This window comes from Paralichthys olivaceus, chromosome 22, assembly GCF_024713975.1.
Source record: "Paralichthys olivaceus isolate ysfri-2021 chromosome 22, ASM2471397v2, whole genome shotgun sequence".
Lineage (NCBI taxonomy): Eukaryota > Metazoa > Chordata > Actinopteri > Pleuronectiformes > Paralichthyidae > Paralichthys > Paralichthys olivaceus.
This window is the reverse complement of record NC_091114.1, coordinates 12,013,616-12,034,921: the sequence shown is the minus strand read 5'-3', so window position 1 is coordinate 12,034,921 and position 21,306 is coordinate 12,013,616. Positions and strand designations below refer to the sequence as shown.

The window sequence follows — 21,306 nt, the reverse complement described above, 5'->3', positions numbered from 1 at the left end:
ATTTTATAGGAAAGAGACACAAAAATAAACAACAACACAAACCCTCGATCAATCAATCACAGTGGCTTTGCTGATACAATATTCCCATCAGCCCCCTCTGTTTCTGTTTAGTGCTAATACGCAACATCAAACGTGCTAAACTGAGCAGCACTGAAACAAATGGAGGTTAGCATTTACTCTGTTGTTGTTGATGTTTTTGGATTTTGGTTGTTGTGTTTGTTTTATGCCCATCACAAGAACTGAGAGTGCAGAGTTGAAGGTGAAGTATTGAACTATTTAATATTCTTCCAAGGCTGCTGAAGAAACATTACAGAAAAAAATGTTTTCTCAATGAGATTTTTCTCCTGAAGGAGTTGTTTTTTTTGTGATGGGGTCAATTAAAATTCTGCCAGCCTCCCTCCCATCACTCTGTGAGATAACGATGTTACATTACAACTTCTGGATCTCATCTCGGAGTAAACTCTTCAAATATGCTCGGATAAAATGATAAGTTAAATAACGCCTTGCTGTGAGGGGAGATTCAATGTGGCAGTCGAGCTCCCCGTATCCCAGCTCTGGGACCGCCTCACCTTCCTCTCTTCCTCCGTCTCTCAACCTGTTTTGCATCCATCTCCTCTTCCTTCCTCCCAAACCACTTCACTGTCTCGGCTTTTCTCTCGTCTCGCTCCCCGTCTTGTTCCACACAGAGAGCGGGTTGGCAAAACAAGGCCAACCAAGAGACTGCGGCAGAAAAGGTACACAGAACAAAGAGCGAAGACGAGGCCTACAGACAGAAATCAGTTGATACATAGCCAGAGTCGCAATGGGGTCAAATCTTTTCCCAAAGAGAGTGACATGTTCTCAGGTGTATACCGCTCACCAATACAGACTGTCATAGAGAGGCATCATAGGAGCAGCTCACGTACATCGTACATCACGTACTGCCTCATCAGATGAGACATGAGGGTCGACTAGGCCCAGTAAATACAGCGCAGCGGAGGCAAAATTCAAATATACATTTGTACTGGTTGTACTACAAGCCTGTGTGTTGTTAGCAAAGTTAAACAACTTCTAAAAAACTTTACACACCAGGGTCCTTCTAAGGGACAAGATGTGAGAGAGCATATTTCCCGCGAGATGAGCACTTGAAACCATGCAGGGCTACGCCATTCCCCACGACATTGCCGCAGAGCTCCCCCACTCCACCCCACCCCACCCAAGCGCTACCCTCATCTCTCCTCCCGTCTTTCATCCGAGCAAACAACAGCACCACTGACTCTACTGACGAATGAAATATTCATGGCGGGGATGAAGTGGATGCGGCTGAAAGACTGCGTGTACCTTTCTGTATGCCGCTTGAACCGGTGGGACTTTCGGAGCCAGTTACGTTTTCAGGGCTGGTTGTTTGCGCTGGTGGTGTGCTCCTGAGGAGGAAGAGAAATCAGTGGTTTAGAACCCCCAATTCATGCACGTAAGGAAAAATAGGTAATGCAACATAAGCATATAGACATTTAGAATAGAGATGTGAAAGTTTCACAATTCAAACGTCCAACAACATTTAGTATGATGATATAATAGAATGGAGAACTGAAAAGTAGAGAACTGGGTTTCTCCAAAATCTGAATGTGAAGCGAGAAATTAATTCACATGACAGCAGCATGCAAGTGTATCTCTTCAGGTGCTTTTCACCGTTGTATTCCAACTTGTTTGATAAGTTTTCAGAAACTGCTCATAAACTCTCGTAAAGTCAAACTTTGTGCTTAACAAATAGTTTGACATTCTGGGAAATACACTTATTCCCTGTCTTGCTGGGTAAAAACATGAAGCTTAAACAGTAGCAGGTACAAAAAAAGAAAAAAGGATGAAACAGCAAATGAAGACTTTCTTAATGTATCATCAAACTTCTCTGTACAGAAAACTTACATCACAAGAAGTGCATTAGGAAAAAATATTAATTTAACTTGTTACAAGTCTTTAGAAAAACACATTCGAGGTACGCAAGATCAAAAGTTGGCATTAGAAAAGACAGTTGTGTAGTATTTTTGTTACGTTTGAACAGAGCCAGACGAGCAGTCTGTTCATATCCATACTGTGGCATCAGTGTTCTCATCTAGCTCCATCAAGAAACTGAAAAAGTTTTTATGCAAACATGCCAGAAAACTTTTCACCTATTAGTTTCAGAAAATGAATAAGAAAATAACTTAGGCCTTTACCTGTCCTGAAATGGCGGTATGGTCTGAATCGGGATTTTAGGAACAGGTCGGTGTCTCAGCCTGTAGGAGCGAGTGAACCGTGGCCGTGAGGGACTCTTAAAACTAGGCTGTGCCTCATAGATGGAGTTCTCCACCATTACACCCTGAAACCCCCCTCCGTCTTCAGTCATCGATTGGTGGGGTTTTTCATTAGGATGGGGCACGGAGTTGGGGCTCAACAGCGAAGGGTCCTTGGAGGAAACCTCCCAATCTGAGGGCATTTCTGAAACACAGAGGGACTCACTGCTGCTGCTGCTACTGCTGGAGAACACTGAAGGAGGGATGCTGGTCTGTGCAGATTTGGATGTTTGAATGTTTTGGGGATTGCGTGGGGCAGGTTGAGGTGGAGGGAGGTACCTGTCCTCTGTTTCTATTCCCAGTCCTGCTCCTGGAGGTAAACTCAGACTCCCCTCCAACTCATACTGCCTCTTGTCCTTTGGCTGATTGTGCTGACATGATGTCCCCCTGTTCTTGTCCTTTAGGAAGATATGTCTAGGATGGGGCACTGGCTTCCTCCTGCGCCTCCCATTCTGTACACCTCCCTCCTCTTCTTCTTCTTCTTCATCCTCTCCCCCACTTGGAGGCTTCACCCCTAGCGCTTCCAAACTGCGGAGGATGCGCCTGCGATGTCCCGTTGGAAGGACTTCAAGCTCCAGGAGGCGCTCATCTGTGAGGTCCTCGCAGTCTTCCAGAGATTGGTATCCTCCCTCTTGGAAACAGGGGATATACTGGGATAGACGAAGGGTAGACAGCCACTCCTCAACCTCCTGGCTGGGATCCGGAGGCTCCAACATGGTGCTCTATTTTCAGATCTGCCACATCAGGACGGCCTTTAGAAGACGTAGTGGTCCAACCTAAAACCAAAAGACACAAAAACAGATAAAAGTAAGTGATGGTTGAAGATTAACGCTGCGATCTTCTGCACCAAACTGAATTTAATATTTTACTTGGGAGTTACTAAGTTCATGACTCCACTCTTGTACCAGAGACAGGATTATTAACCTTTGAAACATCCATTAACTCAAACAGGAATAATCTAAAATATCTGTGAGGCTTTAGCAATATGCATTTTTTTCCCACAAACCCAAATTAGGCAAAGTGGATATTGATTATGTTTTGCTTCTGAAAATGTAAGCCTTTGATTTCAGCTTGAGATACCACATCGATGGCATGAATCATCTGCAGCTGTGGGTCTGTGTGACCTCATTAACAGAACGCTTTGACATTTTGGGGAATTGACTTCTTCACTTTCTTACCGTGAGTGAGATGACAAGATTAATATACGAGTGTCACAACTGTCTGTTAAATCTGAAGGTCGAGCCTGGTGACAATAGGCTTAGCTTAGCATAAAGGACGACAACAAGAAGATTGAGCATCCTATAAACCAACAAACATAATTTCATAGATAGAAGCGTCTAATGTGAAATTTTACCTTACAGCTCCACACAATAAGCTCATTTTCCACAATGTTTACTACCCCTTCAAGTTTACCCTGAATGTCTAAAGAGCCATTTATTGTTCACTCAGCAAAGAATGAACACAAACACATAAACAGAACCAGATGCAAATATGCAACACTTCTGGATGAAACAGCTATGAGGAAACAGCTACAAGGAAACTGAGTGCCACCACCATCACATGGTTTCTCGGTTTGGTTCAGTTAAGATATTAACACCAAGGTTTGACAAAAAAACCAAACATTTTTACCGCAGGGTTTAAAAATGTAAGCTGTATATTGCAGCTCAGGAGAAACAGCCAATTGTTCTAAAAGTCCATTTGTTAATATCTCCACACCATCTCATCCTCCATCTTGCAATCTTCCACTCACACACACTTGAAACTCACAGGACCATCTTCTCACGTTCACTTCTCTCTTGGGTACAGGGGCAGTAAAGCGGCGTCACTTCTGCTTTCGGGGAAATAAACTTGGGTCATGTTGGGTACATGTTTGAGTGTTTTACTGCTGTAATGAACACAGACAGGAACTGCCCCTTTGAACGAGTTTCAATATGAAATAAGTGAAAAATAAAGATTATTCGAAGAGTTTTCCTCATTTTTTGTGCAAAACAGCTGTATTCATGCACAAAAGGTAAACCAGTGGTGCTTTTTGTACGAAACATATTATCTTGTGAGCACACATCACACCTTAGCTGCTGCACGGCCTTGTATTATTAGCGCCGGGCATGCAGGGACAACTTTAAAAGTCCCCGCTCAACTCACAACAATATCCAGTGCTGAAAACAGAGGCCTGCGCTGCACAGTCTGTCAGAGCAGCCCAGCTGTGTGATGCAGTGTTAACATGCAGGGGCCCATGTTGGCTAACAGCCAGCTCAGGCACACGCCAAAGCTTTCTACCGTATTTGACCCTAGCTCGCTCCACATCATTGCCTTTTAGCGCTTCTACGCCCACTCATGCAGCTGCACTCAAACACAAAACCACACACTTTTACTGGAACACACACATTCGGCGAACGTTATTAAGGGCTGGAAATAGAAGTTGTGATCCACAGCTGCTGCCCACTGGTGTCACAGCCCAGAGAGTGTAGATCAATAGAGCAAAAAGAAAAAGAATGTCATTTATAGGCAGGAGAACATATGAAGAAATGTGTGTGTGTGTGTGTGTGTGTCTGTCTGTGTGTGCATTTATACAACTGCATTCTATGGTGGCCCTGAAGTGCAGAACACAACTGCAACTATAAGACAAGACAACGGCAATAAAGAAAACATAACAGCAATAAGAGGGAACAATGCCAAATGACAAAATGCAGTATGAAACCACAGCAGCAACTAACGAAACACATCAGCAAAGAAAGAAACTGAATGGAAAACAAGAAAACACCACCACATAACGACAAATTACAAAACACAAAAACAACTCAGAGAACGTAATAGTGAGTAAGAAAACACGACAATGAAGAAAACACAAGAGCAATTAAGAAAACAACTGCAAATTATAAAACACAATAAAAAAATATTTTGTGCTGTGTTTTGTGTTTGGCTGTTATGTTTTGCACTTCAGGGCCACCACACACACACACACACACACACACACACACACAAATCACAGACAAACAATAACAGCAATATTTGAACACAAGATATTGTTAACCAGCTGCCAGCACAGGAGAGGTGTGTGTCACCCACTTCTACACAGTGCCTCTCTCTCTTCACTGCAGCTAAGGTATGCTTGGAGATGAGTGAGTCACACACAGCAAGCACGCCCATGCATGCACACACACACACACCTACCTCTTCAGTGCCAAAGTCCAATGTGTATCCTTCCTGGTTTGAGAGAAAGAAAGACAAACCTGTGGTGTTTTGCAGTTGAATTGTAGTGGAATCATTTCATGTACAGGGCTGAGATGTGTGTAAGTGTGTGTGGGTGTGTGTCCATCAGTGTGTTTTCACCACGTGTGAAAATTGCGAATATTGTGTGTTCACACATACAGGAAAAGGTTGTTTCAACACTGTCTATATATTGCGACAAGAGTCCATTATTTAAGTCTCACTGCAGGGCTTTACTTTCAATTTACACTTACTCTGAGGAGCCTGAGCTACATATGTGACACTAACACACCCAGCACTAATATAGAAACCACATGCACACTCTGGCCTCGATTAAATGAGCCTGGTGCTCTTTAGCGCGCACCTAAAACGAGTTGAGATCAATGAAGAACACCTGGGCTCAGGATGTGTTGGTTTCTGCAGAACTTACCTGCAGGTGGAATCCTCAGGTATCATCCACACACCTTTACACGCGTCCTCTCTGTCATGTTGTGCAGCTCTGGAGTTTTTGTTGAGCCTCTCGCACACACTCACTCACTCACACTCACACACACACACACGTCTGTTTCCGTTCCCTCTGTTCAGGCACGCCCACTTTCCAAGCGCAACGCCACAACTTGTTACGCACCATGGCACAAGCGCAACCTTCGCACCTCCGCTTCCATCACCAAACACCGCAGGGTGTAAAATAGTCTTGATGACTTTTCAATTTCGTCTTTGTAAACCTGTTTACACAATGAAACAAAACGCAAACCGTGCATGTGTGTGATAAGCTGCAGCAAAGTGGAGGGAACACAAGAGTGTGCGTGTCCCAGCTTGATCCAGAGGCCCCAGGCTACACATCCAGCTCACAGAGGAATGCAGCAGCCTGATACCTGACTCACACCATGAAGAAGAAAAACACACATTCACCCACTTGATTTACTCCCATTGCTCTTTCATGTACCACCTTTGTGTTCACTTCGGACTGTAACATGTTGTATAAGACAGAGGTGCAGAAATGAGGACCATCACCATAAACATGGGGGACGATAAATAAATGAGTACATTCTATATATCCAGTTGATATTATTAACAAAAAAAACAAAGTCAAAGCATAAAATAGCATCAAGTCAAAGACAAAACATCAGAAATGCAAGTAAAACCATCAATAAATGAATAGATTGTACATTGGTTTCTTATTTTTAGGTTTGTGTCGTTCCAGAAGGGTGTGTTGAAGCAGAAGGGTGCTGTTTGCACAATCAGCCAGATGATGGCGGCAGAGAGCTGATACAACAATGACTAAAGCTGTTTTGTCTATTGGTAGTTTTCTTATGTCTTAATACTGGGTATTCTAATTTAAATATTGTATATTATATTTCATAAAAACACATTCTACTACTTTATATTATCATTGGTATTCAGTCTATTTCTAAGTACTTTATTTTTTTGTCTTACTTTCTCTTTTGACGTCGAGATTCCCGGAAAAGGTTTTTCATTCTACAATACTTGTCAAACCCGTGTGACAATAAAGACAGTTTTAAAAAAAATGTGCTATAGAGATGAACTGACTTGACTCGACAGTTCGCAGGAGGAAATAGAGGCGTTAATAAAATGAGGCTGAATTCAGCGTCTGTGTTTCTGTTTCAGGACATTTGACAGTTGTTCAGGTCAAATTAAGTTGGTGTTTTTTTCCAACTTTAAGTTGAAAAGTCATGAAAAAAGGCCCATAGAGATTTTTCATGTGATGGAGTTACACAGTTTTCCTTAAAACAGATAAAGATAATCAACAAACCACAGTGGTTTATAATTCACTAACATGTTTTCTGATGTCTAATACTTTGAGACCATTTCACTTTACTTTCACCATTTTTTATTTCAGTGCAGGTTTTACAACTTGTCTTTCTTGTAGTTGTAAAGGAGTATTTTAAGTTAACGATAGTATTTGTACTTTTACTTTGGTTTAGGATCTGAATGCGTCCTGTCTTAGGACAGTAAAATCAGGAATTCTACAGAGACAACACAAAGTGACGCAGAGCAATGTTTTATTGTAAAGTGTTTCATTGAGATGCACTTTTTAAAAGTCTCCGTCCTCTGGTGCAGTACACACACCAGATGTATTTTTACTGACAGGAGCGGATGAAGCCTCAGAGCTGACGTCTGTTACTGTGTGAGCGTACGGGCAGTAAAATGAATGATAGAAGAAAAGAAGGATGGAGGGATGGAGTGTCTGGAGGACAGTGCTCTTTCTTCTGGCTCCTCTTTTGTGTCTCCGTGCCACGCCTCCAGGGGTCGCCTTGGCAACGTGTTTTACTGCTGGCAGCCATATAAATACAGTGCTGGCTCCTGGACGGCTGTACACAGCAACACTGCAAAACCAGGGGCCCTCAGCTTTGCATCTAGAAGGAGGTACACAAGAGAAGGCAATTTTTGCAGGATATTTTTTATATTATTCACAGATATTTTTTGAAATGAGCTGAAAAAGGTGCAGGAAACAGGCCGGATGATACACTCAGGACTCTTCTCAGCTCTGCGTGAAGGAGAATCTGAAAGAGATGGATGAAGCCGTTTCTCTTCTCACCACAGGGATGGAGGAGGCTCTTCACAACACGTCAACTGAAACTACTTGCAGAGTTGAGGCCGACAGATCATCCAGGGTCCATCATGAGGAGACAGTGGGTGGGAGGAGACGCACAGGTGGAAGCAGAGGAGAGGAGACACAGACGGGTGGAGAAGAAAGGATGCTCGGTCCAGCAGAATATGAGAGGGAGGCTGAAGTGCAGGTGGAAGAGTGCAAGCAAAAGGTTGTGGGTGTGCTGAAGGAGCTGAGAGTTTTTCACTCAGAGAGAATGACAGCATGGAGAGAGGCCCTCAGCGAGTGTGCCTGCATGCTCAATAAGTCTCCACCAGGGGGCGGTGATCAGCAGGATGCATCAATAACTGGTAGGGAACTGATCTCAGTCATAAAAGTCTTTGTCTGTCCTTATACATCGGATTTTTAATGAGATATTGAAGAAAATATATTGAGTATAAAAATACATATTTATATTTATTATACTTTTGTTTTTGTCTCTTGTTCAGACTTCTTTAGTGATACCTTTCAGAGTTTGTCGGAGGACATCGAGAACATTACACAGAAACTGAGCACAATTGTAACCAAACTGGAAGCAGAAGTTCTCTGTGTGTCTGCGGAAGAAGCCTCAGGTGTGAATGTGGCGCCTCATGAAACCAGAGACCCAGAAACCTCAGCTCGACCTGAAGTTGGCAGAAAATGCCTGAGCTTTCAGGATCCACTCCACTCTGACTGTGAACAGGAGGCTGAGAATGAAAGTGATCGAAGACGTCCATCACCAAACGCTGAGCTAACAGCCGAAATAAGATTGAACTGTTCCGACTGTAGCGATGTGAAGGAAACTGGGGGGGAACTGGAGGTCAAAGGTCAAGTGGATGATAATGAGGAGGGCTGTGTTTCTCCAGTGAGTCAGACAGATTTACTGAAGGAGAGGGACAAGGACACAGGGAGGATGAATGTCAAGGTGGAAGAGGAGACAAAGACAGAATGGATCACTGTCGGGTGAGTTGAATTCTCTAGCACTCGGTCTGTTCACATGGTCCTTCATTTATGTTGAATTATTCTCAAATAGTCTCTTAACTCGGCCGAAGAACTCTAGGATCCTTTTCACTCGCCTTCCCTGTTGGCTTTGCACTTTGACAGATCGTCTCCTTTCATTGGCTAATGTCTCCTTAGCTGGGTCCTCATGATGGTAGATGTTGACGGTGATTGCTGACTTCGTTGCTGCTGATGTATCAACACACATGCGGCGCTTGTTTTTGTCAGTGTCACAGGATTGAGACACCACCAAGCCTGCAGCAGACGAAGGACGAATATCTGAAGCCTCTTTCTCCTCACAATTTGTGAAACGGTCTGAGAAAAACGTTTCATTGTCCATGTGCAGAACCTTCATTTTATCCAGAGCATCTTTATAACTGAATACAACACAACAATACATCAGAGGATCCCTCAATCAGTAAACACACTGTTTCTATTAGTTCAATATCTGTACTGAAACCAAAACACAGTTTCTTACTATGGGCTGTCCGTGTAGTTGATTATATGGACCATCGTGAGGAAGGAGTGTGATAGTGCCAACTTTGGGGTGAGCCTCCTCTTTGGGTCAATCTCCAAGAAGCCTTGGATGAGGCTGACAAAAGCTTTCCTGTCATTGAGCTCAGTGGTGCCATGGATTGTTGGGTAGAGCTGGATTTATAACACAGTAGGTGAGAGAATAGTTAAACTACTTAACAGAGACACTGGGGTCAAAAGGATTTGAGCCTTACTGTCATCAGGTCATCGAGTGTTCTAATATGACTTTGCTTTTTCTTGGGTTCAATGCCTGTGCTGCTGTGGTATTCACTGGGGGTCTACAGGAACAAAACATGTATTGGTCGGATACTTCATCATTAATGGGTTACACATTAGAAAAGAGCTGTTGTGTTATTGGGAGATACAATATTTGAAAACTGGAAATGGTTAAAATACCGTTATCCACCATCCTGGTCTGGGCCAGTGTATGTCCTTCTTGAAGTAGCAGTGGGTGTACTTCCCAGCCCTGAGGAGGTGGTCAGCTGGCAGGCCCACCATGTGAACAAGTGCTTTCATCTGGAGAGAGAACATGAAGAATCTCATCCTACTTGATCACATCCCCTTTTCTGTTCCTGGACTGGTCTGAATGTAACAATCGTTGTATTTAAATTAACTTATATCTGGTTTCTTACTTTCTGGTACTCGCATCTGGAGAATGGGTGGTTGCCTAGATACAAAAAGAGAAGCATGCAGCCAAGACTCCACATATCAATGGCCTCAGAGCAGGGGAGGCCCAGAGTGACTTCAGGTGCACTGTGTGCAAACAAGAAGCACAAGAGCTGTTTAGTACATTGTTGTGTGGTGATGTGTAGTGAATATTAGGACAATGTCTGGATCATTTACAATAATAACACACATGTGCAAACAAGGATGAGCTTTGCATATTGAACTTACCGGTAACGCACAGGCTGAAATATCATCCCGAGTTCTTTCAGCGGGGTTTTGAAGGACAAGCCAAAATCAATTAGTTTGACTCGGTAGGGCTCATTCTGATGGTTAACCAGCATTACGTTGTCTAGTTTACAGTCTGCGTGAACCACTTTAATACCTTTCAGTGCTCTAAAAGCTCTGAGCAACTTCAGAGACAAATGAAACAACGTAAAGTGTTAGTTACAGATATCACTGAGCAGAGAGCCGGCTTTAGCAGATCAAGACACAATAGAATTGTGTTACTTCAGTAAGTACGTCTTTTCTCAGTTGGCTGACTATGTTACCACTTGATGATAAATTGATTACCTGGTTAGCTATCGGCCGGATCTCATTGAGTGTCAGTGACCTCTTTCTTTGGTTAAGCAGGCAGTGAAGGTTCATGTCCAGCTTTTCAAACACAAAACATGTTTGACCTTTGTACTTGAACTTCTCAATGAAGTGAACCAGGTTGTTTTTCTCTGGATCGAGAACCTTCACAGCTTTGAGCATCCTGATCTGTGAAGGAAACAGGAAACATTATACAGGAAGTGTAAGTTACAGCGCGGTACCAGCAGTTCTTTTAATAAACAAATCATTAGCTAGAAAATGTGAAAAAAACAAATCTTCCATATGGATGAAATCTTCTTTACCTCTCTTTTAGCAAAATGCTCTTCTTTTAACATCTTGATAGTCACTTCCTGCATTGTGCTCAGATTCACAGCAATGACAACTTTGGCAGAGCGTCCCTCTCCAGCAATGCGCTTGATGAGGTAGCGACTGGTGCTGCTGCACAAAATGTTGCTCTGTGGCTCCTCAGAATTCTCGACCATCTTTTTATCTGTGACAAAGAAGGAGAACATGTGAAGGTTACAAAGAGGAGTCAGTAGGGGCGGGGGTGAACATAAAATACTATTGCCCCAACCTTGTCATATCTTCAAATATCAAATAAATGTTGCGCATGGGATCATGATATAAAGCAGAATAAACCTTGAGTACTTATAGCCTCCTAAGTACTGTACTTGTGTAGACATACTTCCCATCATTGTGTCTTGAGTTGTACTTACCAGTTTTATAAGATGGTCATATCAAAGGACTTACACTTCAAAGACTTCAGAGGGACTTTCATTGTAATGTTTATATAATTACTGCATAGAAGAAATAAATAAATACATTTGGTAATAAAAACAGCTTTTTATGTATTTTTTACATGTATTTATTTATTTATCGGTATTTCTACATTCATTTAATTATTTATTTATATTCTAATTATCTATTTCTGTAGTTCTACATTTCTATGGGAATTTATTTCTGTATTTCTGCATTTATTTCTGTAGGCAGTCCTACCTCAGCATAAAGCTGGATGGTTTTTAGGTCAGATCTACTACTACTGCCTTGCCTTGACTTCAGCTGTGTGAAACATACGGCAGGTGCTCCTTAGTGAATACATAATGTATGAGTCACTTTTGAACCATGTGTAAAATCAATATTTATGTTTGTTCATAAAATAAGAGGGAAAAATAAAAAATGATTTGTGGTAATTAAAAACAAGATATTTAATGAATGCCTGGAAATATAAAATGATAAAATACATTTATTTCAAAGATATAGCAGAAAAACATCATGCATGAAATAACATAGGAAATAAATAAATAAAACATGTCAACAACTCCTCCCATTTAAAAGAGAAGCTGCTTACCACTTTTCTCTTTATCTTTCATGGAACTGGCTTAGTGAGTGTGATTTCTTCCCCTCATTTCGCTCGTTCACTCTTACTTAAGTTAGCTCTGCAGTGCTTTATCACTAGGTGCACGTGTTCTCACCACCTGGCCTCCCCACAGTCGTCTGTTTCATACAGTTCACCGTGTCAATATGAACATTTGTCCGACGTTCAGATCAGAGGACGAGGCCAACTCTGAGAGAGGCTGATATCAAAATTTGATTACTGACACTTTTCTCCCTTCCAGAAATATTTCCTAAAGATTTCTGCTATAAATTCTACATCTTATTGCAACGTTAAATATGATTGTATTTGTATTTTTGAAATAATATCTAGGCTCACCGGTACAATGGAGGACATTCAATCACAGCACGTACCAGACGCATGCTTTATCAGAGCGCCTTTGGGTGCAGCTGAAGTCCTGAGCTGTGAAATGGCCGATGCCCTCAGCTGCCTCATGGTGACCGGGGCGGAGGAGCTGGTCAGCAGAGTGATCAGGGTCAAAGTTCAAGGCAGAGCCAACTTCCACTTCCCCGTGACCTTGGTCGTGCCCTTCTGCGCACGTTACCGGGGCAACTACCGGGATGTCGCTGTCAAAATAATCGATGAGGAGAGGCGGGCGAGTTACGTCACTCCTGCAACAACAGAGGGCACGTATGGAGGACAGAGGGTAAAATTTTCTATGTGCATATATTTGCAAATGGTTTTTTGTCTTTTATTTTTAATATCAGAAATTCCATTTGGACAGGGTTCTTCCTTATCAATGGAAGCAATTGCAATATAATAATAACACCTTAGTCCCCCATAATTGTACATAAGCTCAATCTAAACCCTGATCAAACATCAAGCAGATGTAATTTTCTTATTTGGGAGTTTATAACAGATTTCTCTGTAACAGATAATTCAATTTGTTTCATTTATGTCCTCACAGGGCTCATTTGCAGAAGTGAGGGTCTACGCCTTAGGTCTCTGTGCAGTGGTTTCCCGTCTCAAAAGAGAAAACTACACAGTTCCCAGAAGGGGTCTGTCACTCAAGCTCGCAATGGACCCCCGCATTTGTCTCAACTACCTCCCAGGAGCCTTTGCTGCTCCAGTGATGGCACAAACCAAGGTATGTGGATGATTTGATCACTTTCCATCTCCCTTCCACTTTGATCAATATCAATCCTTCTCTCTGCTACATTTAACAAGAGTTTGGTATACAGCAAAAATCATTGGTTTCCACCGCTGATTTGTTTTAGGCTGTTTGGGATTTCAAAGTGGGTAAAGGTTTGTGTAAATTGGAGATCAGCCGTTTGAAAAAGTGTTCCCTGCTCAAAATACTGCAATTGCTCCAAAAGATGAGATAAAGACATAAGCATGGAAAGGGAGAGGGAGAGAGAGAGAGAAGAAGAAACAGATCAACTGCTTATAAATTCATAAACTCTCGTTTTGACAGATTTTTGGCTGCGAGGTAGAAAATGAGCAGCTGTGGCCGTTCTCTCTGAGCCAGAGCTCTAACTTCACCACGGCAGTTTGTTGCTTGATCTTATGTCAAAAACCAACATTTCCCACTCTGCACGGCTCCTTCCGACAAAACACCACGCTGCTGCCAAAACAAAAGTCTGGGTTGTTAAAAAAAAAAGAAAAGAAAAGAGTCTAAACCGCTGCCTGAATAATGCAGAGCAGCTGCTTCCTCGTCTGCTTCAGATCCAGCCTGTGGACACCGTCCTTCTGGCGGCCGTCAAGTCCAGAAGCGATGTCTATTATTTGGTGGCGTCTACGAGCCCACTGCTCTACCTCACCCACCCAAGCTCGCAGCCCCTGAGGAGACCCCTCACTGTCACCCTTCCCTGTCCCCCGAACCCTGAGAGAAAGAGGGACGTGAGGGGACAAGAGAAACAGACGGAGCATCACCATGGCGGACGTGTTGCTCCAGCATGGGATCAACCTGCTTCCAATAGAGTGAGGTAACAAAGCCACCATGTGAAGCTGAGAGAACTGAATGTTCTACAGCTTGAAGCAACACTATTCATCCAGAACTCCAGTCTACACTTCGTTGTTTCACTTAACTGCAAAGACACGAAGACTGAAAGAATTGAATCACCACTTTCACTTGCAATGATTTCTGATGTCTTTGTCTCTGTCAGAGAGTTTGGTGCCACTCTGAAGTCCCCAAAGGAAACGGCCAATGAGCTGCTCATAGTTCTGGTGTCAAGGGACAAACAGTGGAGCGTCTTGGAGAAAGTGACCGTCAGGAACCTGCAGAACGGACTGGTGTCTGTCGAGCTGACAGAGAACTTTGACAGGTTGGCAACAAGTTTTCTGCTCTTTAAAATAATCATCAGTGCAAAAGTAAATATCTGATGAGAATAGCTGTTGGATATTGCAAATAAGCTTTAAAATCCATTGATCAAGGTCCGAGTCGATCGCTGCATATTTTTGAACTGAGAGGCTTTGTATTGAAAAATAAAAATTGCAAAAATACTAAATTTTAGAGGATATATTAAAAGACAAGGAACAAAATGTACTTTGAAGCATTTATTTTGAGCACATCTATGACAGCACGGCTCTGTGAAGGTGTTGATGCACCTTCCAACTGAACAAGACAATAACACAAAGTGTAATGTGAGGCAGGAGCATCCAGAGCAGAACAACAGACAGTGCAGACGACACCAGGCTCAGACGAGAGGGGGCTCGCTCGTTTGAATCATCATTCGTCTGAGGTTCAGTTCTGATTCGAGAAGTTTGTCCTCCAACAAGAAGTGTAATCTGAAAACCACACAGTATAATATCAGTTGAGTTGTGTCATACCATAGTTCAGACACATGCGATCGATTTCGTACTGCGTGTCCTCGTTGCTGAGCCGTCCTGCTGAAGTCGACCAGCCACTGCAGCTGGTTTGAAGGGTTGTTGGTTTTCAGCTCGCTGTAGTTGTGTCCCGTGCACAGCGTCAGTACAGACCAGCCTCTCACACCCCAAATGAGGATGTAACAAATCCCGCATCTGACCACAGAACAGAACAAATGCTTTAAAACTCTACATTTCAACTAAAGTGAAAATGTTTTCATATACTGTGTGTACCTTTTCACCGATATGTTGTTAGGATACGTCGACTCCAGGTTTATTTGTTTCTCAGAGGAAACAGGAAAATCATAGGATCCATGCTGCGCTGCTCTTATCGCATCAAGGAGACTGCTGAGACTGAAAAGAACAGTTTTGATTGTTTGATACAGAAAATAATAATTTTACGGTGTGCAGAGCATCTCACAGTCCTTTCACACCTTTTAGTGAAGTACAGCCTCTTTTTCAGTTTTCGTTTTGCCAAGGACTTTTTCTGCAAGACACAAAAAGTTAGAAGTGTTTTTTAGCAAACAACATTCTCACATTTTTGTGATAGAGAGGATTGGTCTATCTCATATAGACTGTACGTAAAGATGGACAACATGTCTCCACTTCCTCACTATCCAGAAATGAAGCCAAAATATATCCGATGTGAACTCTGCCATCTTGTTATGAAAACTGTCATGTGGAGCCAGAGGTCTCACCGATGCACGCGCTCGACCAATCATGTGTCAGTCTCTGCTGTCAATCATGATGTTTCAGCCTGTTTATATGGCATCAAGTAACCAATTAAAACCAAACTTACCAGAACATCCATCAGTGTAATAAGAACTACCTAAAACAACAGAAACCACCTTTAAGAAAAATGCATTTCATGAGTACTTTGACTTTTTGGTTTGTCCCATCCACTAACATGGAGGAGGCAGGGTTTTTGACCTATACCGTAGTCAGGCACCAGGTGGCGATTGACATGTTTTGGCTTCACTTTTAGGCGCAGTCATGTTGTCCATAGTTAGAAACAGTCTGTGGTTTCTCACAACATGGATTTGGTTTCTGAGGCCCATGAGTGTGATGAGTGCGTTTGACAGGCACAGCAGCTTAGCGGGGTCCTGTGCCGTCCTCACAGCCACATCCACACACCGACACCCGGCAGTGACCGTCATCAGGAGACCTCCGACCACATAGAGGAGGTAGACGACGTTGCCCCTGGTCACACAGACACAGAGAGGTAGGGAATGAGGGTTTGCATGTTTGAGGAGAACAGCTGTTTGTGAAGTGTAATAAAAATTAGGGATTTTTACCTGTGGACATTCAGCACTGGTGGAAATTTCAACATGGAGGGATCTGATGTGTTGACGAGACTCTGAAAGTGTTAGAATAGAAAACAACAAGTTAAAGTGCAAATTATTCATATCACAGATTGTAAGAAAGATGACAGCACCCCAAATGTAAGGTGCCTTCAATGCCTCCTGGTGGCTGGCTGCAGTATAGGTCATACCCCGAGCTCCTCAATGTCCACTTGATTGACAGCTGAGACTGACTTGTGATTGGTCAAGGGCGTGTATCAACAGGACCTCGCTAACGCAGCTCTGCGGCTACTGGTTGCAAATTATGTCATCAGTGCAAGATGGTGGCGTTCATACTCTGGATGTTAAAGGTTCATTCCTTGATAGAAGTGGAGACGTGTCGTCCATATTTACTTACAGACCACAGTTCATATACAAGACAAATTATTTAATGAAAAAAGACTAAAAATTACATTTGTTTGAGCATCATGTGACTCTGACATGTTCTTTGTTGCTTCTTGTTATTGAAAAACATTTACCATCATCATCACAGCATGAATCTGACCTCTCTCTTGAATCTGGAGTCAAATAATCAGTCGAGACGTGACAGACGTTGTTTTCCTTTTTCCTGGACGATTAAATTCTACTCTCAAATGTAAAGATCACGAACTCACCGCTCGTGCAGCTTCAGTTCCACGTCTCTGGTTGTTAGGAGCACACGCCTTTTTATCTTGACACGTTTTACTTCGGAGGAGCGCAGGACAAGAAACGCAATGTGGAACGCTACAACCGACTTAAAGAGAGCTTTCCTTTACATAACGGGTTTAAGAGAGGCAGTATGGATGAAGGGGGGTGGGGGGGCACAAATGCTTTGAATTCCAGGCTTTAGCTTTTCTATGTCAGAACATAATCACAACTGAAAAATCTTCAGAAACCTCTGCGGAAAGAAAAAAAAATGAAAAAAGAAGTGACTGATATTAGCCAGCGAGAATTAAATTAAGAATATTAGTTGTACGGTGAGAATTATTCCTTTAATAAGAGAGGAGTTTCATTATTTCCCTCTTGAACTATAATAGTTTAAATACTTATTTAAAATCTAACACAGCTTCCCTTTGGAATAATGTATGTACTGAAGATAGTATGAATTTTTTATTCCATCTTAAGAGTATTAAGTTTGTTCTCCAGCCCACGGTAGCAGACTCATCTCTTCAGCCACAATCTAATCTCTTCACTCAGCTCCACTTCTTAACTTTCTCTCTCTCTCCCCTCGCTCAGACTGCTGCTGGTCCGTCTCCTCTCCCCCCTGCAGCCCCCTCACCTCACCTCCCTGGCAGAGCGGCTGGAGGAGTCGGTGGGCTGCCACGCCGTCACCGTCGTTCTCCAGCGCCGCCGAGATGATCCTCACACGGCCCTGGTGGCGGCCATGCTCAGCCGGGACCTCAGCTGGGAGCTGAACAAACTGAGGGCTCAGGGCTACGGCGGCCCGCTGGAGGCCTCATCAGATATCTCCATGTCCGAGGGGGATCAGCTCCTGCTGCGTTTCAGTGGCAACATCACGTCCACAAGTACAGAAACACATTGACATTTTGACATGATTCTCTGAGTCCTCTTGATTCTGTCTCCATTTCATTTTCATGACACTGCAGAGCTGGACTGCACAGGACAATGACATAAGGAAATGCAATAATCTGTCTTTTGCAATAGGAAGTCAAAACAACCGAAATGACGTCCCACACGAGAGACTCACCTTTCACACTCAGCGCACGAATCACCTCCTGGTGCAACTGACCGAAGTGGACCCGTTTGGGAACTACAGCTCCCCTCACTACAAGGGGGCGGCCATGTTTTATAAGGTCAACAGTGTTCAGCTGGAGTGGCGAGGGGACGGAGCCGTCCTGATGGACATGAAGCTGCTGGGAGACCCTGTGTGTGCGCTGTCACTGACTTTACCTAAGGTGAAGCAGAGGATTCCATTTTAGAATTGATGTGAAAAGCTCGAGTTAAAGAAAGAAAAGAACGATATTAATTCTTCAATTTTGTCTCATTTCAGAAAGTGCGTAGTGTGAATCGACCCGTGACAGCGAGGGTGAAGTTATGTGAGGAGACAGGTGAGTGAAATGTCTCTTACTTACAGGAAAATATTGCTTTATCTAATACTTTGCATATCATTTCTAGTACAAAGCATATGTAGCTTTTTCTGATGGATTAATTTTCATGACTCATTGCCAAATGAAAAAAATCCCACTTATGAAATAGAAATTGAGTCTAAAATAAAAATTTCCTTAATCACCAAAGTGTTCCTTCCTCCATCCTCCCCCCAGACTCCCTGTCAGACTCTCTTCTTCTCTGGTTGGCCGGCGAGCTCTCAGAGGAGGAAGTGGCCGTGCTGGTTCTGTCCCTGCGTCTCCGTCGCAGCGTTGCTCAGCTGGTGAGGCTGCGGGCCGGGGACAGCCTGACCTCCCAGGCCTTCCACGTCCTGGCGACCTGGAGGAGGGGGCTGCCCGCCGCCCCGCACCAACTCAAGGCCTCTCAGCTGGCCCGCTGCCTGGCCAAGAGCGGCAGGCCGGATCTGGCCAGAGAGCTGCTGCTGAGACAGGCCGCAGCCACCAGACAGGGCTCGATGACATAGGAGAGAGAAATCCCATCACAGAGCTTTTTTAATGCTGACCTGCTTGCAGTGCTCGGTTTAATCCACAAGATGTAGGCATTTGACTAGGAGAGTTTTTATTCTCCTCAGACTTGAGTTGAATCTTACACACCACTGGTTCTCAACGTGTTCGGCTTATGAGGCCTTAAAAATCGAGGTTCATCTACTCGAGACTCATTTTATTTGAGCCGTTTTTAATGGTCGTAAAATATATGAGCATCATCGATTTGATTCTTAAGAAAAAGTCTCACATTTGTTTTTCATCTTGCAGCAAATTTTTTGCTTTCATGCCTCATCAAATGTCACTGACCAATAATAATACACCCAGTGATATTGATTATATGCATATCTCAAAGTAGGACACTAAGGAAGACATTCAGACAATCAAATAATAAAAAAGTAGTAGTAGGAGTACTAGTAGTAGAATTAGTAATATTCACTCAGTATATTTACCCTAGACATTTGTAATTAATATTTGACCTCAAACTGTGTATTAATGCAACAAATGTCAATAATCGCACTCAGCACAGATACGTCTATAATAACTTAGTAATATACTTTCTTCTATTAGAGAAGATGAACCTTTATTGAGAGGAAACTCACAATTAACGCAACAGCAAGAGGAAGTGGCAACACAAATGATAATAAACAAACCTAAATTGTGTGTTAACCTACACATGTGGTCGCATTTTGTGTTTGTGTTTTATTTCTCAGGTTTTGAATTCAGTTTTTTTTTGCGGGGGGTGAAGCATTAATCTCTGTCACCACCTTCACATTCTCACTTTATTTTCTAGTTTGTCTCCACACAGAGAGAGAGAGAGAGAGGCAGGAGATTTACTCGACCAGTCAGCCGTCTCCTCTCTCTGTGTAAACAAACGCTGACGCTGAGCTGTGACCCGTTTTCAGCTCCCTGACACGGAGTCATCGTTTCGACTTGATGTTGATGACTGATCAGAAAACAAAGGCTTTTCTTTCGGTATATTAATATATTTCTGTTTTATTATATATACTGAAAAAAACCTGGAAGAAACTGTATGTGTGTCTCTTTTGGGGAACATTTGACATGTATATGCCTTTAAAATAATAATAAAATCATGGATTCAACCCTCTCAGATGTGTTTAATGTATTCATATATTCAAGTTCTTTTTTTTTTGATTATATATAAATGGGTGAAAGTGATTGAGCTGAGGGTGACTCATGATTCGTCAAGTGCCCGTATCAACAGTAAATACTCATCATCCCGATCACTGCTGCACACACCGGACAAAACTGTGGCTGCACATGTTCAAGATGGCAGCCTTAGTGTCCTTAGTTTGCTTTGGCTTCATTTCTGGACAGTGGCAGGAAGTGGAGACACATCCTCCATCTTCAGTCTGTGGTTCACACACATCTTCAAATGTCATCTTGATTTGTTTTTATAACGCTGATCCTTTGAGTGTTGCAGGGGGCTGGAGAAAATCCCCGCTGACATTTGGCGAGAGGCGGAGTAAACCCCGGACGGATCACCAGCGTGTCGCAGGGTCAACATACAGAGACAACCATTCATCATCATATTCACAGCACAATTCAGAGTCTCCATTAGACTTAACTCTAATATGCATGTGTTTGGACCCACACAGACGAATGGAGAATGGTTCAAACCCAGAACTTTGTTGCACCATCGTGCCGTCCTCTGACCAAAAATCACTAATAAAGAAATACAGCGTTAATCAAGCTTATTTTAAGCAGTGGGTAACTTGTATAAAAAAAAAGTCTGATTTCAGCTGTGAGGCTCCAAACTAATATTTCCGAATCCAAGAATTGACTTTGAACCTCAAGTTCCATATAAAGCAATAGAGGCAAGAAGTCCTCAAAGTTCCCAGAAATAAAAATGTAAATTTGAACATGTACAGTTCCGTGACAGGCGGAAAGGTCATGTGATATGATTGAAAGCACCAGGGCCTTTAATAAAAAGGACCCGGAGGTGAGACGCTTCACCTCCTGTGTGTATTCTATCGGAGAACCTGAGGTGAAGAGGGTTTATGTAGCGCCACAATGAATTCCTCCTATAACTACATTGCAGGGAACAGGAGTGTGTTCTGTCTTTTTAATGACATTCACTGGGGTTTTGCTATTTCATCAGTCTTCAGAGGCTCCCCTGCTCCAGCTGTGTGACATTCTGCAGGCCTTGAGCTGAAGCAGGGGGGGTAATGATCGATGCCGTGTGTCCAGGTGGGGGGTAGGGGGACCCCCCCCGTGGACACGGAGGAGACCACCCAGCGCTGCAAATAGGGTGAATGTTTAA

At 43.0% G+C, this 21,306-nt stretch overlaps 5 protein-coding genes across 20 annotated transcripts in view; 2 read left to right on the top strand and 3 right to left on the bottom strand.

Annotated features, from left to right (window-relative positions):
* Nucleotides 1–6,090, bottom strand: part of arap2 (ArfGAP with RhoGAP domain, ankyrin repeat and PH domain 2) — a 98,859-nt gene extending 92,769 nt beyond the window's left edge. For 5 of the 8 annotated variants that reach the window (XR_011239903.1, XM_069518764.1, XM_069518768.1 and 2 more), the window contains exons 1-3: nucleotides 5,947–6,090; nucleotides 2,193–3,085; nucleotides 1,321–1,403 (exon numbers count right to left, since the gene is read on the bottom strand). Coding sequence is in view for 7 of the 8 variants with exons in the window: in XM_069518764.1 (XP_069374865.1) it covers nucleotides 1,321–1,403; nucleotides 2,193–3,025 (916 nt within the window). In the remaining variant the exon portion in view is untranslated. Of the gene's footprint in view, nucleotides 1–1,320; nucleotides 1,404–2,192; nucleotides 3,086–4,076; nucleotides 4,138–5,480; nucleotides 5,514–5,946 lie in introns of all 8 variants that reach the window. The other 3 variants (XM_069518765.1, XM_069518770.1, XM_069518766.1) reach the window with 2 other exon arrangements.
* Nucleotides 6,091–7,523: 1,433 nt separating this feature from the next.
* Nucleotides 7,524–11,608, bottom strand: LOC109634929 (homeodomain-interacting protein kinase 2-like). Of its 5 annotated transcripts, none has more exons than XM_069519212.1 (10): nucleotides 11,471–11,608; nucleotides 11,199–11,386; nucleotides 10,876–11,064; nucleotides 10,534–10,715; nucleotides 10,272–10,392; nucleotides 10,036–10,155; nucleotides 9,834–9,917; nucleotides 9,584–9,753; nucleotides 9,149–9,482; nucleotides 8,964–8,989 (listed from the first exon to the last, which is right to left on the bottom strand). In XM_069519212.1, exons 2-10 carry the CDS (start codon nucleotides 11,376–11,378, stop codon nucleotides 8,987–8,989), a joined length of 1,383 nt encoding a protein of 460 aa, XP_069375313.1. In that variant the 5' UTR covers nucleotides 11,379–11,386; nucleotides 11,471–11,608; the 3' UTR covers nucleotides 8,964–8,986. The 5 variants fall into 5 exon arrangements, with proteins under 5 accessions (XP_069375315.1, XP_069375313.1, XP_069375314.1 ...); XM_069519213.1 differs by having other exon boundaries at nucleotides 9,183–9,482; XM_069519214.1 differs by lacking the exons at nucleotides 8,964–8,989; nucleotides 9,149–9,482 and adding an exon at nucleotides 7,524–7,894.
* Nucleotides 8,077–9,073, top strand: LOC109634931 (uncharacterized). The gene is made up of 2 exons (XM_020095791.2): nucleotides 8,077–8,438; nucleotides 8,577–9,073. The coding sequence occupies exons 1-2, from the start codon at nucleotides 8,084–8,086 to the stop codon at nucleotides 9,071–9,073; spliced, it is 852 nt and encodes a 283-aa protein (XP_019951350.2). The 5' UTR covers nucleotides 8,077–8,083.
* A 106-nt stretch (nucleotides 11,609–11,714) lies between the features above and the next one.
* On the top strand, nucleotides 11,715–19,358 carry dthd1 (death domain containing 1). Of its 4 annotated transcripts, none has more exons than XM_069519210.1 (9): nucleotides 11,715–11,975; nucleotides 12,602–12,935; nucleotides 13,197–13,376; nucleotides 13,934–14,214; nucleotides 14,395–14,553; nucleotides 17,650–17,939; nucleotides 18,079–18,329; nucleotides 18,425–18,482; nucleotides 18,696–19,358. In XM_069519210.1, the coding sequence occupies exons 2-9, from the start codon at nucleotides 12,615–12,617 to the stop codon at nucleotides 19,001–19,003; spliced, it is 1,848 nt and encodes a 615-aa protein (XP_069375311.1). In that variant the 5' UTR covers nucleotides 11,715–11,975; nucleotides 12,602–12,614; the 3' UTR covers nucleotides 19,004–19,358. The 4 variants fall into 4 exon arrangements, with proteins under 4 accessions (XP_069375311.1, XP_019951345.2, XP_069375310.1 ...); XM_020095786.2 differs by having other exon boundaries at nucleotides 11,715–11,998; nucleotides 13,955–14,214; XM_069519209.1 differs by having other exon boundaries at nucleotides 11,715–11,998.
* On the bottom strand, nucleotides 14,773–17,908 carry LOC138406623 (uncharacterized). Of its 2 annotated transcripts, none has more exons than XM_069519217.1 (7): nucleotides 17,693–17,908; nucleotides 16,390–16,451; nucleotides 16,126–16,294; nucleotides 15,529–15,581; nucleotides 15,329–15,448; nucleotides 15,091–15,250; nucleotides 14,773–15,016 (listed from the first exon to the last, which is right to left on the bottom strand). In XM_069519217.1, the coding sequence occupies exons 2-7, from the start codon at nucleotides 16,422–16,424 to the stop codon at nucleotides 14,801–14,803; spliced, it is 753 nt and encodes a 250-aa protein (XP_069375318.1). In that variant the 5' UTR covers nucleotides 16,425–16,451; nucleotides 17,693–17,908; the 3' UTR covers nucleotides 14,773–14,800. The 2 variants fall into 2 exon arrangements, with proteins under 2 accessions (XP_069375318.1, XP_069375317.1); XM_069519216.1 differs by lacking the exon at nucleotides 17,693–17,908 and adding an exon at nucleotides 17,049–17,182.
* Nucleotides 19,359–21,306: the final 1,948 nt, after the last annotated feature.